This window comes from Daldinia vernicosa, assembly GCF_022497035.1.
Source record: "Daldinia vernicosa strain CBS 139.73 unplaced genomic scaffold F5Y00scaffold_24, whole genome shotgun sequence".
Classification (NCBI taxonomy): Eukaryota; Fungi; Ascomycota; class Sordariomycetes; order Xylariales; family Hypoxylaceae; genus Daldinia; species Daldinia vernicosa.
The window spans coordinates 263,044-276,136 of NW_025953940.1; the positions used below are offsets into that span (position 1 = coordinate 263,044).

Genomic DNA, 13,093 nt, shown 5'->3' on the forward strand with positions numbered 1-13,093 from the left:
AACAAGCGGTGTGATAGGAATGCTTAACTTAATAACAGTAAAGATAAAGATAAATGTACGATATCAACCAATCTGGACGAGATCAGGTGTAGTAGTTCTGAGTGGATGATGCAATATATCAACTCCAGTTCTGGATTTGCCCTAAGATAATAGGTCAGTTACTAGGTTAGCTGGGTGGGAGGTTGAACATGAATAATCCACTCTATGTACGGATCCGTATACTTGTTAGTTTCATCCCTGTTAGACTAGGCCGTGTTTAGTCCGCAAGCTCGGCTATCTCTCGAGTTTCCACTACCAGTGCTTGGCTCACTCATCAGGGCATAATGTCGGGACAATAAGAGAGCACGCGATTTCTAGGCTTGTTGATTGTTACTAACATAACCTTACAGAGGGCTGGTACTATGTATTGCCTTTATCTTCGGGATTTCCCGAAATCTAACTAGACTGTAGATGAACTCCACGATCCGAGTCCCTGGTGAAATACCGATAATGCTAGACACGACATTATTACCCTGTCATTTTCATGTTGAATCACGTGAATCTATGTAGTGAACGATATACGACATTCACATCAGACCAATCCCACAACTAACCGAATCGAGACAACTAAAGGTATTTTGGTTAGTGATATTTGGGTTGATCGTTGATGCCTAATGGTAAAATACGAGTTTTGATATGACACGAGAGCCACATTAAAATTTACGGTCACGTTTAAGATGCAATTTACCGCTTTCTTAAACCCCATTTTATAGCTTAACAATCTCACTAACAAACCTCGGCCCCTGTTTTTATAATATTTAAATCTCACGGGGAAATTCAATGCACCCCTGATGCAAGGGTCATCCCGATATGGTCTCACCTTAGTGTAGATCACTACGTACATAGCATGGAATGAAACCTGATCTGTCTGAAGATCGTGCGTTGGTAGTTAGCGGGTTTATCTAAAAGCGTATCGTCGTCCTGGGTCGCTAATCTAGGAACGGACTTTCTCCTCATTCATCAACGAAACTGGCCAACGAAAACGACTATGCCGGTACATTTTATGACGCTAAGCTTTTTCCCTAGTACCCAGTGTATGCGGGACTCCGAGCAATACTAATGCGCTTCGATGGATCTAGGTATCCCGAGAGCCCACTATGTTAGGCGAGGAAGTCTGGAGAACTTACCATGTAACGGCCTCGGCGTTGAGGCGGCGTTCGCAGAACAAGCTGAGCCTAGAAAAATAATCAGGTGATGACAGCGGTTCTCGAATCCTGATAAACGCCCGGCCGAACGGTCGAGTGACTACGTTTATTTCCTCGTTACGCCGCAAATCTCATATCGCTTCTCTATTGATTACGGTACAATTAGGTACAACAAGGATATCGAACTCTTTCATAATATACCTTGACACGGGATTTCGCGATTCTTATACGATTTGTTCTATGGGCGCGGTGTCTAAGTGAGAGTCAGGCAATGGTCCGGCGGTTCCAAGGCCATCGTACAATCAGAAGGCCACACTAGCTACGATGCGCAGGGTCAAATCCTCGGCAACTACCAACAGTAGTTGGCAAAGTAGAGACGCTACATTGCCTATATGTAACAGGACGATGTCTATCAGTAGCTGGCCTACACCAAGCATATCAGACATCGGAAACAATGAAGGCTTGTTCTTTACCTCGCTTAACCCCCTTGCGCCCATTACGATCGTGATGTTACACGTCTTGATGAGCTCTCATCTTGAGTGGCAACATTGCTGGCCCAAGCTGTCCGAATACCATCTTCTCATACCAGATCTACCGCAGCACTCGCGCTCACGTCATATTAAACCATTTTCATTCGTCTTAGCTGCTGATCTCGTGGCCCAAATGATCCGGGAACATGCTCACGACGGACGAGCGCACCTCGTTGGAATATCGACGGGTGGATTTGTGGCGATGGAAATAATAAAACGACATCCAGATATAGTTCTGAGTGCCTTCGTATCGGGTGCTACTCCAGTTAACGATTTATGGAAGAGCATAAACTCCCAGCCCAAGATTGCCCATATAGGGCTATCGGTTCTACTATATAGCCCGAGAAGCTGGCTGTTCAAAGCGACGGGATGGGCTCCGGAGTATCAGAATGAAGAACTTGTGAAAGAAATTAAGCGAAATAACACATCACGACTGTACGAAGCAGGATCTCGCGACACAGGTAATTGGAGCCGAGATGACATGGTAGAAGTTGGAATGAAGGATAAAAGAATCGCCCTAGTCGCCGGCGGCAAGCAGGATAACGTCGAGGGTATGCGAGAAATGGGGCAGTTATTAGAGTCGTTGGGCTCGAATGATGGTAGGGGATCACGCGCGTTTATAGTAAGAGATGCTATTCACGCGTGGAACTTGCAGGATCCTCTATTATTCGCCAAAGGAATACGAGCGTGGATTGAAAAAGCCCCATTACCACCAGCGTTTGAGCCACTCGAGCCACAAGTCACCATGATAGAAGCAACTTAATAACGAAAGGACCATTGACATTGACGATATGGAATTTAGCCGAGTCGTTAACATCAACTCCAGTATAGACTCAACTTGGCTTGGTTTTGGTTGATATCATCCAACCAAACAACAGCAAATCAAGACGCAGATTGGCGCCTGAAGATAGGCGACAGTGTCGAGAAGACAGTCGATACGTTATGACGCAGGATAGTTGACTTGGGGTAGTTAACCATCATCAAACACTTGCTCAACTCTCGCGATAGCCTACCCACCTACCCACATAGGTACCTACCTGGTAGGTAGGTCGTCAGAGGTTCTGCCTATCAAACCTGGCTAGAGCTTTGCAACAACTTTCATATCATAGATACCCCATTTATAGAAGCCTAGCATATCATCAACACGACACTCGGATAGAAAATAAACCGATAATACTGAGCGTACCGACCGAGTCCTCGGAGAAAGGGAAAAGCCCCCTAATCCCTCCCCCTAGAGTGATTAGAAAAGAAAAGTGATCATAACAAAGCGTTTAACCTGAGCTGCCAAGCGCCTCTTTCATGGACCGCAGCTTATCTGTAACGTGTTGCCCAAACATTATTCGCATCCGAGTTGTAGTGGAAGATTGAGACTCTCCTCTGTATGTGTCAGGGGTCTATTTACTATATAAGAGGCGCGAAGCGCCCTCGTCAGAGGATAGAAGGCCAGGCGTTACTAGTTCAATACAATCTATTACTTGGTCTACCTACCTTAGACATCCACTCTGTGTATGAATGACCTCAACGGGCATTAATCCTGACAGTATGTTCGCCGCTCCACCTCATTTGCGCAAAGACATATCTCTACGATATCGCGGTAGGAATCTCCAAACGTGCGTCCAACTTCCACCAAATGCTCCGAATTTTTGGATACCAATGCGGTTTTACTTTCTTCGGCATGATTATCCGGTAAGTCTAGCAGTTTCCCACGTACATTGCGTAAGTCGGTAGGTTTCATTGTCGCCAAGTCTTCGATCTTCAAGATCATCTCAATAGGCTTCCATAAAGCAGTTTCTACAGGAATAATACCCAGGCTATACATGTCGTACGATTTATGGGAGCGATTGTTTCCCTCGTCAAAATGTGCGTGGGTATGTCGATAGACGTCAGCCCTTGGGTTAAAAGGGGGGTTTCTTAGTCATCTTAGGTATGTAACTTTATGTAACTTGGTTGAGAAAGGTCATGGCCTATAACGTATGGCGAGCTAAGGGTTGGCTCAATAAGTCTCGCGTCGAATGATATAATATTATTGCTTCTGAATCCGTTATGACTCGAGGCTATTATATGGAGGAACGGGATACCTTTTTTAAAAAATTAAAATATCCTCATGTAACTATTCATGACTCACTTCATGTTCACCTTAACTCGGGTACTCTCCCATGGTAGTTTTCTAAGAAGCTTTTATCACTAATTATTCACTCAGTAAGAAGTTAAATTTATTAGCCAAATCACCAATGCTATTCATAGAACTTTTGTTTTTGTAGTTGGAATCATTGAATAGAGATGAACATTCTAACATGCCCCGGTAACTTATTATCAGTAAGAAGTTGTGAATAAAGGGTCTAAGAAAATTACACCAATGTTGTAGCGTAGGTCAGTTATGAGACGAATTAAAGACAAAGGCGCATCATGAGTTGGGGCCTATTATTCCTTAGTCTACCTATTCATGGACCATTACGATGGTAAGCCATGACTCTTGTAGTATCAAAACCACACGCAATTCAATAGCGTGAATCATTCCTTACCTTGATATAAATACAACCCGTAAACACATTTCCTCCCCCCTTCGAATTTTCTCCTATTAAAATAACCATATACCACAATACCTTTTTTTAGTCCATCTTCCATCACAATGGCATCCTTGAGCGGCAACTCCACAGGCAACCAAGCTGGCTCGGCTGGCACAGGTATACTCGCCCAATCTAGCAATTATAGCACGGAAAGTCAACAAGCCAAGTCAACTGGTACCGGCGGCTCATCAATCGTTGAGCACTACGTTGACAGCAGTCAGCGTCCGAATACTATGTACGGAAAGGTATGTAATCTAGTTCAGTATACTTCTAATACAAAGCATTCTAATCTAACTATTTCTATCGTAGGCTCCAGGCAAGCGTTGCCCAAAATGTCAAACAGGGGGTTCCGAAGTATGGGTTTTATGTGGACGCGACTGCCCATATTGCGGAACTTACGTCGAATAGATTCGATTGCAAGGAGGATAGGGGGCCATGTATTCTGCCGATGATTTCTGAACAGGAGGGCAAAAGTGAGCTTGCTAAGGTGATAGGCACCCACACGCCTGATGACCCAAGCCACAATTCTACTTCTCTGTGTTATCTACGTTCGTAGCTAACACGTAGTATCTGAGATATTTTACCCATATCGTCTTTTCTTTTACCTAGTTAATGGTACATATGTGACTTGAAAGTGCTGAAGGATATGGTATATGTGCTGTATGTTATATATTGACTTGGTCTATTGACAGTACGAATGAGGGGGGAGGTCATTTTTATATATTAGGTAGGTTCAATACTCGCCAATCCACCAGCGCACAATTATACACCACCATTCACTACCTAACCTTCTTATTTTACGAACTAGAGCGGTTAAGTATCCGAGCTACCGAAAATAGTGGTTTAAAGGAAGTATGTGCCCCGGGTAGGTACCTACCCATTTCTTGAAACTTTTATATCGCTTTTCGAATGTAGGGAGGGAAAGCTAGGGGAACCGGTTGGTGGTATAGTGGTAAAAAAATAAAAAAATGGTGACATTACTGAAGGGGTCAATTAGTGATCGCTCCTTTAAGTTTGAATGATGATATATCTATGATAGGCAATTGGTATAATCCACATTGCGATTATTGGAGAGAGGCTAAATAGACCGCCATATGGACACCGCGAACCCTATATAGAGGTGAACGAACGACGCATCTTGCTAATAAGTTGAATCCAGGACTCTATATATTGGGTATCTTTCATGGGAAACTTATGTGTTTTATATTCCCCTGACCGGGATGGTAATAATTGTGGTGCAAGGTAATAGGAGGTAGCCAGCCCATTTCGCATTTCGCACCCTGGGTATTTGACCCATAATGTAATATTATCGGGATACATAGTCTAGTGTGCAAGCAGAATACCCTTTGACTACGGGGCCTTAACCAGTCCTTGGGCCTGTCGAATCTTCTCTTGTTCCATTTGCGCCGCTTCGAGAGCAGCAAAGTCTGCATCCTGATTTTGACTTCCCTGAAACAAGCTGTCAGGGAGTGCATTCAGAGCTTCCTCTTCGCGATCCAAGCTCGCGAAGTTGTACCAAAACCCAACACCGCCGAGGGCTGAGATGATAGCAATCGTCGTGTATAGCCATACGAGGTTAGGATCGGCAGCGAGAGGAACAAAGGCCTGGCCAATCGCAGATGCGAATGCTTGCGAGAACCAAAAGATACCAGTAACAAAACCTCGCATATTCTTCGGCGCCTTCGTGAAAGCATACTCGAGACCGGTAATCGACGAGCAGATCTCAGCCAGTGCCAAAATGACATATGCAGGTGTTTGAATCCAGACTGACAGCGGGGGTTTATAATCAGACTCTGGAGCATCGGCTGAACGTCCGAGATGCTCCCTGCAGTCATCGACATACCCGTAGCCGTCTACGGGTCGGCACGGACTTTGCATATAAATATAATGTTGAATAATAGCGGCAACCATCATCGCTAAAGTTCCCAGGGCAAAACCAGTCGTAATTTTCTTGATAGGGGTGAAATGGATACCAGCGCGCCTCATGGCGGGGTAAATCAACTTATCGCAGATAGGGATGAAGATCAGTAGGGCGAAGGGATCGAGGTTGAAAACCACGTCGTTTGGCACTCCTCCAAGATGCATTGTTGCAGCTTGGGAAACGAGATTATTGTTCAATTGGTTATAGGAAAGCCAGTAGATGGGATACCAAACGAAAACGCTGCAAGCTTTGAAACCACGGCGTACCTCATCGACCCAATGGTCATCAAATGTCATCCAAGCCGGGCGCTCGGACTCAGGTATCTTGCTCGGCTTAACCCTCTCGAAGAAACCGGGCTCACGAATGTTCTTGATAGTGGTAATAGGATTCAAAGACCAACGTCCCTTCATCGATAAACCAACCAATGCGATCGATTTGCTAAGAACCGAGCCTGTTGGTGGATGACGGACGTACTTGGCCTTGAAAGCAACCAAGACGAGGGGGCAGAGAATGAATAGGCCCGTAGGCAAAACAAAGGAGAGCCAGAAACCGACATACTTCTCAGCGTACACCATCGCAATAGAGCCAACCAACGATCCGACATTGATGAAGAAGTAGTAGCGCATATAGATAATAGAAATTGTTAAGACAGGATCGACCACGACGCGCTCGCCGCTCTTTAAAGTCTTGACAATAGCTCTCGGTTGCGTGCTTTCATACTGCTCAGCGATCATAGGAGAGATGTTAGCTTTGAAAAGACCAACACCAATGCCGAAGAAGATCAAGCCGACAGAGAAGCAACCGAGCGCTCCTTTCGGGTTAGCGATTACTGGTGGCAGTGCTGAAATGATGAGGATAATATGGCCAAATAGAGCTACTACAACAGCGACGTGGATTGTCTTATATTTGCCCCAATACGTATCGGCCAACCAACCACCTGTAGCACAAGAGTTTAACTTCAGCCGTAAATATATTCGATGCTATAATGTCACTTACCAAGCAAAGGCATCAGATATGACCAGAAAGAGTTAAACAGCACTAGACCAGTCGAAGCTTGCTGGCCCTGGTCGAGAGCACCAGCTTGTAGGTCCGTGCCGCCGGCTCCGGTGGTAGAGCCGGGGGGGAGAGGTTGCGAAATGAAGTTGACAACTATTGAATAATTAGTTAAATCTGGTAAGATAAAATTGTAAATGCAACTATAGTGGACGCACAGACAGCAGTAGTTCCATAGTAAGCAAATCGTTCGCAGAGTTCAACGAAAGCGATGGTGTAGATGATTAAATTAATGGGACCTTTGACACGTCGTAAAGTATCGAGTTCTTCCTTTGTGGGATATTCCTCGCCATTCGGTCCGCGGATACGATCATCTATATCCGAACCCGGGCCCGAACCGGTAGCTTTGAGATCCGACACAGGCGGGACTTTCTCCTCTGCAGTAGGAGGGCTATCGCGGGCGGCCACGACGCTGTCGCTGGTCGCGTCTTTCGCCATGATGAGAATACTACGTAATTGTTACTAGACGATTTTCTCCTCAAACCCGAAACTACCTGATTGAAGACTATTGTAGCGACAAATTGGTGATAGAATATTGCTGCAAATGGCGTCCGCAGTGAGCCAATCTCCAGCAGATATTTCATGAAAGGAAGGATTGGGGGGGGGGGGGATATGAAATATAAAAGTAAAATGATAAAAGGTTCAGCTCTAATACCTTAGGTACGTATGAATCCTACACCCTTTGTCATTTTGCCCCTCAGCGTCCCTATTAGTGTCACGACGTTACCTACCCAGATCAGATCGTTCAGCATCCAGTTGCCTAGTCGAATAGGATATCAGTAATTGCTACATTAGATCCTTACGTAGGCTTTTGTACGGTGATCTTACCCCGATAGGTGACTCGCCTGTCGGAATCATAAGCCGCCAAGCATGAGTAACCCAGTCACACCACTATCCCGCTTTACGCCATAGTACTTGTTATTGGTCTAGGTAGGTAGGTATTTCATATTATCATGCTGACATAGCCAATAACAAAGCGGTCGTTTTATATACTGCGAACCAACGAGGAAGCTAAGCGTTTGCGAAGTAGGGCCTAGGATTGATATCTTGGCGGCTTGGGGGATGCTAGCCTCTTCCAAATACATAGAAAAGACCAGCAGCAACCATCAAAAGCAAAACCTACGATCGTACGTATATGTAGTTCAGTTCGACATATATCAACGCCATACAACGCAGTCCTCATCATGCGAGACATCGGCGTCGGAAAAGATTAAAGATTTAATCACGTCAAGGCCCCCATGCTTGATACAATACGTTTTACCGTCAGCACAATCCAAGGTTAATTTACTACTATGTACGAGACGTACGATAAGATGAGGCAGTCGTATTGTACATATCACCCAACTTCTAGCGGCCTTCTAGAATATCTCGTAGCACTAATCTCACCACAACTGCGGTTTGCGTATCGCATCCAGTATATAAAATGCTTACTGCGACCCTACGTACCTCATACTCGGCTCACGAGATCCTCTTTCGGGCCATCGTATGCAATTACTTACAGGTATCCCAGCAAGGAGTTCAGCACTAGGTAGGTGCCTAAAATGTATTGCTGAGAAGTTCGCATCGAAAGGTATGCTTCGTATAGTGATGCGGGGTATAAGACGGAATACATAATACCTTATACCGCGTCACAAGGCTCGGCTTATTTTAAACACTGCTTTGTCCTTTCGGTGAAGAAATCAGGAAATTCGCCCTAGAAAGATGCGAGCAGGAAATCGGCTATCTAAGACGGGTGCGGAATATTACCTATTGAGGACATCACTAGAGGGCTCGTGTTTCGACCCAGGCCCTATGAAGAATCCAAGGCGCCGGACAGACCCGCACTTCTTACCCCTTGAAAATTTTACTGGAAGTGATCTCGTGCTTTGTTATATACCCGTCATTATTAACTTGGCCCATACCTACATTCGGCAGATGCTATCCTATTCATATATTTATAGGAGTACTTACACCGAAGATAAGCGTTTTGTCAATGGATTTTTCAACGTTACCTATTTCGAAACCCGCCGTAAAAACGGTCAGTGCCATGTCCAACTCGGGGCTAAATCAACCCCGCGATTTCGATGACACGGCACGGCATGGTATTAAGTCTTAGGTTAAGGATAATAATGTAATATATTACCCCGGCAAGACTTAACTCTTACGTAGAAGTTTTAAGCTTTCACTAAGTGACAACAAGTTAGCTTAGAATAAAATAGTCCCGTTATTAAGCGGAGCGCGGGTAAAGCCAAGCTGCCGCGTCGTACCTTCCCGCTACACGCCTAGCGGCCCCTTCCGCTTAAAATCGCCGATAATGCGGATCTCCGTTCGACTTCGACCCGAGAAAACCACTTATACTTAAGATGCGCATCATCGCCACATATTCTTCCAATATAATAGTTATTATTTTTAAGGCGCGCCTGGATAATACCCGCGGGATCATTGAAATAAAGCATATTTATAACGTCAGGGGGCCTGGATTAGGATTAGGTGACGTACTTGGAGTTCAAGATACTTTGGCTCTCTACCAACTACCTAACCTACCCGTCTAGATTCCCAATATATAGTGTATGTTTCGAGCCATAGGCTAACGGGTTCAAATAGTCATTTATTAGCCTAGTTTAATTTAGGTAATGGATCACGAATTCATTATTCATTTCATACCTTTCCGGGGAACCATGTTTGTCGCTAGTAGAGGATTATGGATAACAAATCCCACGTAGCTGATGATATTTTCAAATAAGGCAAAATGAGCAAAATCTTACCCTGGCTGTGTGGCGGTGCCCTCCGAGTGCAGCCAGCCAACCAGAATATGCTGCCAGAGCCAATCATGACCACACGCGTATGCTAGGTAAATGTCAAGGCATATTGCATCGTTAGGCCGGGACGCGATGCCTGAAGACCCTTTGGCTGAGATATAAGGCTTGCGGGTATACCAGTGTGGGTGTTAGCCTTAGATACTGTATTTACAGGGTCGCATATCCGCCGTTTTATTCGACTTTACCAAATACCTACTTGACAACAACTATCAAGCTGACACAAACTCGAGGCAGTGCTTATCACCCACAAAACTCTTGCAGAAGGCGAGCCGCAGTATGGAATGTATCCGGGCGTATAAACTGCCCTCCGCCCCCTCCCCTCCCCCTTGTTTGAAAAAATAAAAAAGGATAATAAAAAGATTTCCCCCAGCAACAACTCTTACTCATCCAACCATGGATAGCCACAGGCTTTGGGATGTGCGACCTATAGGCAGTAAGCGACCAAGTTCCACCTTAGCTCTCGAGGATCGCGAGGTCAAGAAATCACGTACGCAGCCACACGGCGACGATGCAGGTGGCAATATTCCGGACAATGAGTTGCCTCTACCCGTCTACGGGGGCTCGTCTTTCCTAACCAAAGATGTCCGTTGTAGCATCGGGAATCGACTTAATTATGATTCTGAAAGTCAGGTCGATATATCTATGGGTGATGCCTCAACCTACGACGTCCCAACCCCAAGTAGATCTTTCGAGCAATCGCCTGCTTTCACGAGGATTAGTAGCCTTTGGGATTCCCAGGGAAGTCACTTTCAAGGACATGCAAGCACACTAGACGTCCGCTCTGCATCCCAAAGTGAGCAGTCAGTGTCCAGTGTATTCCAAGCCAATGAACCTCTGTCGCAATACCAGGCTGAGTCACTCTCAACTGAATCTGCGAAGGATGCATATAGCGATTATGATACATGTTTCGGTGTTGTAAGTTACGTCTACCCTAGGATCCTGTTGATATTCTAATAAGCCGTAAGGTGCTAGCAGTACCCACATCTTCAGTTTCACGGAATAATACAGCTCACTCTGTGCCTGTGAATCTGAAGCCATTTGGAGGTACTCTAATGATTTACGAGCAGAATTCTAATGCATACGCTGGTATCTTAAGCAACTGTCAGCTCGTAAATGCACTTCGTCAAACCCACCTTAAACTAGATGCCACGCTCTTCATCTCGAAGGACGAGGACCTGGGAGGGATAAACAAAACCAAAATGAAGAAGAATACCACAGCCAGAGCAGCCCGAGAATACAGCATACGCATTGTAGTATATGGCCTGATGAGTAATAAGGAAGCCGCTGGAGACCTTCTTTCAGATGCTGGTTGCTTTCTACAGCAACCCTATGCCACGGAAGTCATACCAGGGGTTCAATATGATAATCCCCATTATCTTGTTCGCCCTGGTTCTGAAATGCCGAAACTTGAGAACCTGAGCCTAGGTATGAGTCAAATTATTATGACTTACCATCAGTCTCAAATCATCCGACATGTGAAGGAGCTTGTGCGCTGTTTCAATATAGTTATCAACCTCCCGAGAAATATTACGCATTTTTCGCTGGAAGTCATCGTGAACATCTTGGCAAAGGTTCTGCTTTTGCGCTACAGCAGACTCATGTTCGGCGATAACATTGAGGGTGTTCCTCGTGTTGGTGAGAATGCTCCGGGCGTGATGAAGCTTGCCCCTATGGTGGTGCAGGCGTTGCTCGTGCGAAAGATCGATCTTGAATTTATTATATGGATTTGGTATTGCTATCTGTTGATTCTACAGACAGGGGCGGTAGGTGCGGGCGTTAAAGTTAGACGGTCTGACGAGCTCGGTACAGGATGTTTATGAAACAGAGTCTACTCACGAGGAGCTTGAATATTTGGGCAAAAGAGTCAAGATATTCTCTCCAATTTCCAAGAGCTGCTTGAAGATATCGGAGGTTCAGGGCCATTGGGTGCGGTGCCGAGTCTACATTGAGGTCGAAAACTTCAGGGGGCTGGATGATGACCCAGGTTGGCTGCCTGGAAACCGCGGAGAACGTCTGGTGAAGAGCCGAGTGGCGACAGGACCATGGGTCTTCTAAATCTCGATGATGCCGTTCGAAATGCCTAATATTGTAGCATATCCCTAGGTAGATAAACCAAGCTATCAGAGGGTCATCACATCAAGATATAGTAGCGAGAAAGGCTCACCCCAAAGCGAATCACCGTGAGTTCCTGTCCCATTCAGGCTGGAAACCAAACGCTTCTTCTCCGATATAAATGTGCTATAGCATGACATAAAGTCTTCATCCTTTGACGAGAACTTAAGACCCATCCCAACTACGAAGTGTAAAAAGAAGGGCGTAATTCCAGCAAGGTTACATATCGCGCCGAAGACTTCGAGAGTGATATCTATCCTGCTCCATGAGTTATAACGATTGAGGATCCTGGAGAGGTTGCCGTCAACCATAAAGTAACCAGGTTCAACTAGATGACGAAGTGGCTCTTACAATAACGTCGGGACTCCGTTCCCCAGAGTAGCGAATAATTCTTCTGGAGTTGATACCCAATGGATCTCATCTTTATGTGCTGTAGCCACACCGACCCTGCTCTGGGTTGTATCGTCGACGAAAAGATCCGGGAGTTTGGATTCGAAATCCTTCCACAGATACCCGAGGCCGAGTTGGTAGGCCGTTCGGCTCAAGCGGTCTAGGCCAGCTGTATCGTGAGGAACTTTCCTTGGGTCAGACATTCCGGTAGTAGGAAGCTGTATTAAAAATATTGTGCTACATATTCGAGAAGCTTCACATTATTTTACCACTTCGCCGGGTTATGGCTGAATGACATCCATAGTTCGACGTGGTGCCAGCCCGATCGATCTGGCTGATTTGCACAGCCACTCCCGTAGCCTACCGCATCTTCGTACCCTCTCGTGTTATTAGGATGCGAAGTACTTTCAAACGGCTGCGGTTTTCACCTAGGTACCTAGGTAGTTATCTTAAGTATCCCTTTTTTTTACGATAACTAAATTTCGCTTCTCTAGTTTTCAGATTTAATATATCTCTATCTGTTCGGAGACATCTTATC

The 13,093-nt window shown here is 45.4% G+C and overlaps 6 protein-coding genes across 6 annotated transcripts; 3 read left to right on the plus strand and 3 right to left on the minus strand.

Annotated features, from left to right (window-relative positions):
• Positions 1-773: 773 nt before the first annotated feature.
• On the plus strand, positions 774-3,195 carry F5Y00DRAFT_237530 (alpha/beta-hydrolase). The gene has a single exon (XM_048007828.1). It carries the CDS (start codon positions 1,509-1,511, stop codon positions 2,475-2,477), a length of 969 nt encoding a protein of 322 aa, XP_047864685.1. The 5' UTR covers positions 774-1,508; the 3' UTR covers positions 2,478-3,195.
• On the minus strand, positions 3,150-3,669 carry F5Y00DRAFT_237531 (uncharacterized protein). Its single transcript, XM_048007829.1, has one exon. It carries the CDS (start codon positions 3,531-3,533, stop codon positions 3,243-3,245), a length of 291 nt encoding a protein of 96 aa, XP_047864686.1. The 5' UTR covers positions 3,534-3,669; the 3' UTR covers positions 3,150-3,242.
• A 674-nt stretch (positions 3,670-4,343) lies between these two features.
• On the plus strand, positions 4,344-4,689 carry F5Y00DRAFT_262226 (uncharacterized protein; the record flags this gene model as incomplete). Its single annotated transcript, XM_048011346.1, has 2 exons — positions 4,344-4,526; positions 4,591-4,689. 2 exons carry the CDS (start codon positions 4,344-4,346, stop codon positions 4,687-4,689), a joined length of 282 nt encoding a protein of 93 aa, XP_047864687.1.
• Positions 4,690-5,631: 942 nt separating this feature from the next.
• Positions 5,632-7,693, minus strand: F5Y00DRAFT_262227 (PTR2-domain-containing protein; the record flags this gene model as incomplete). The annotated part of the gene is made up of 3 exons (XM_048011347.1): positions 5,632-7,139; positions 7,199-7,351; positions 7,414-7,693. The coding sequence occupies 3 exons, from the start codon at positions 7,691-7,693 to the stop codon at positions 5,632-5,634; spliced, it is 1,941 nt and encodes a 646-aa protein (XP_047864688.1).
• Positions 7,694-10,206: 2,513 nt separating this feature from the next.
• Positions 10,207-12,108, plus strand: F5Y00DRAFT_269978 (uncharacterized protein; the record flags this gene model as incomplete). Its single annotated transcript, XM_048012530.1, has 3 exons — positions 10,207-10,968; positions 11,019-11,816; positions 11,863-12,108. The coding sequence occupies exons 1-3, from the start codon at positions 10,447-10,449 to the stop codon at positions 12,106-12,108; spliced, it is 1,566 nt and encodes a 521-aa protein (XP_047864689.1). The 5' UTR covers positions 10,207-10,446.
• Positions 12,109-12,173: 65 nt separating this feature from the next.
• On the minus strand, positions 12,174-12,758 carry F5Y00DRAFT_262229 (uncharacterized protein; the record flags this gene model as incomplete). The annotated part of the gene is made up of 2 exons (XM_048011348.1): positions 12,174-12,453; positions 12,517-12,758. 2 exons carry the CDS (start codon positions 12,756-12,758, stop codon positions 12,174-12,176), a joined length of 522 nt encoding a protein of 173 aa, XP_047864690.1.
• Positions 12,759-13,093: the final 335 nt, after the last annotated feature.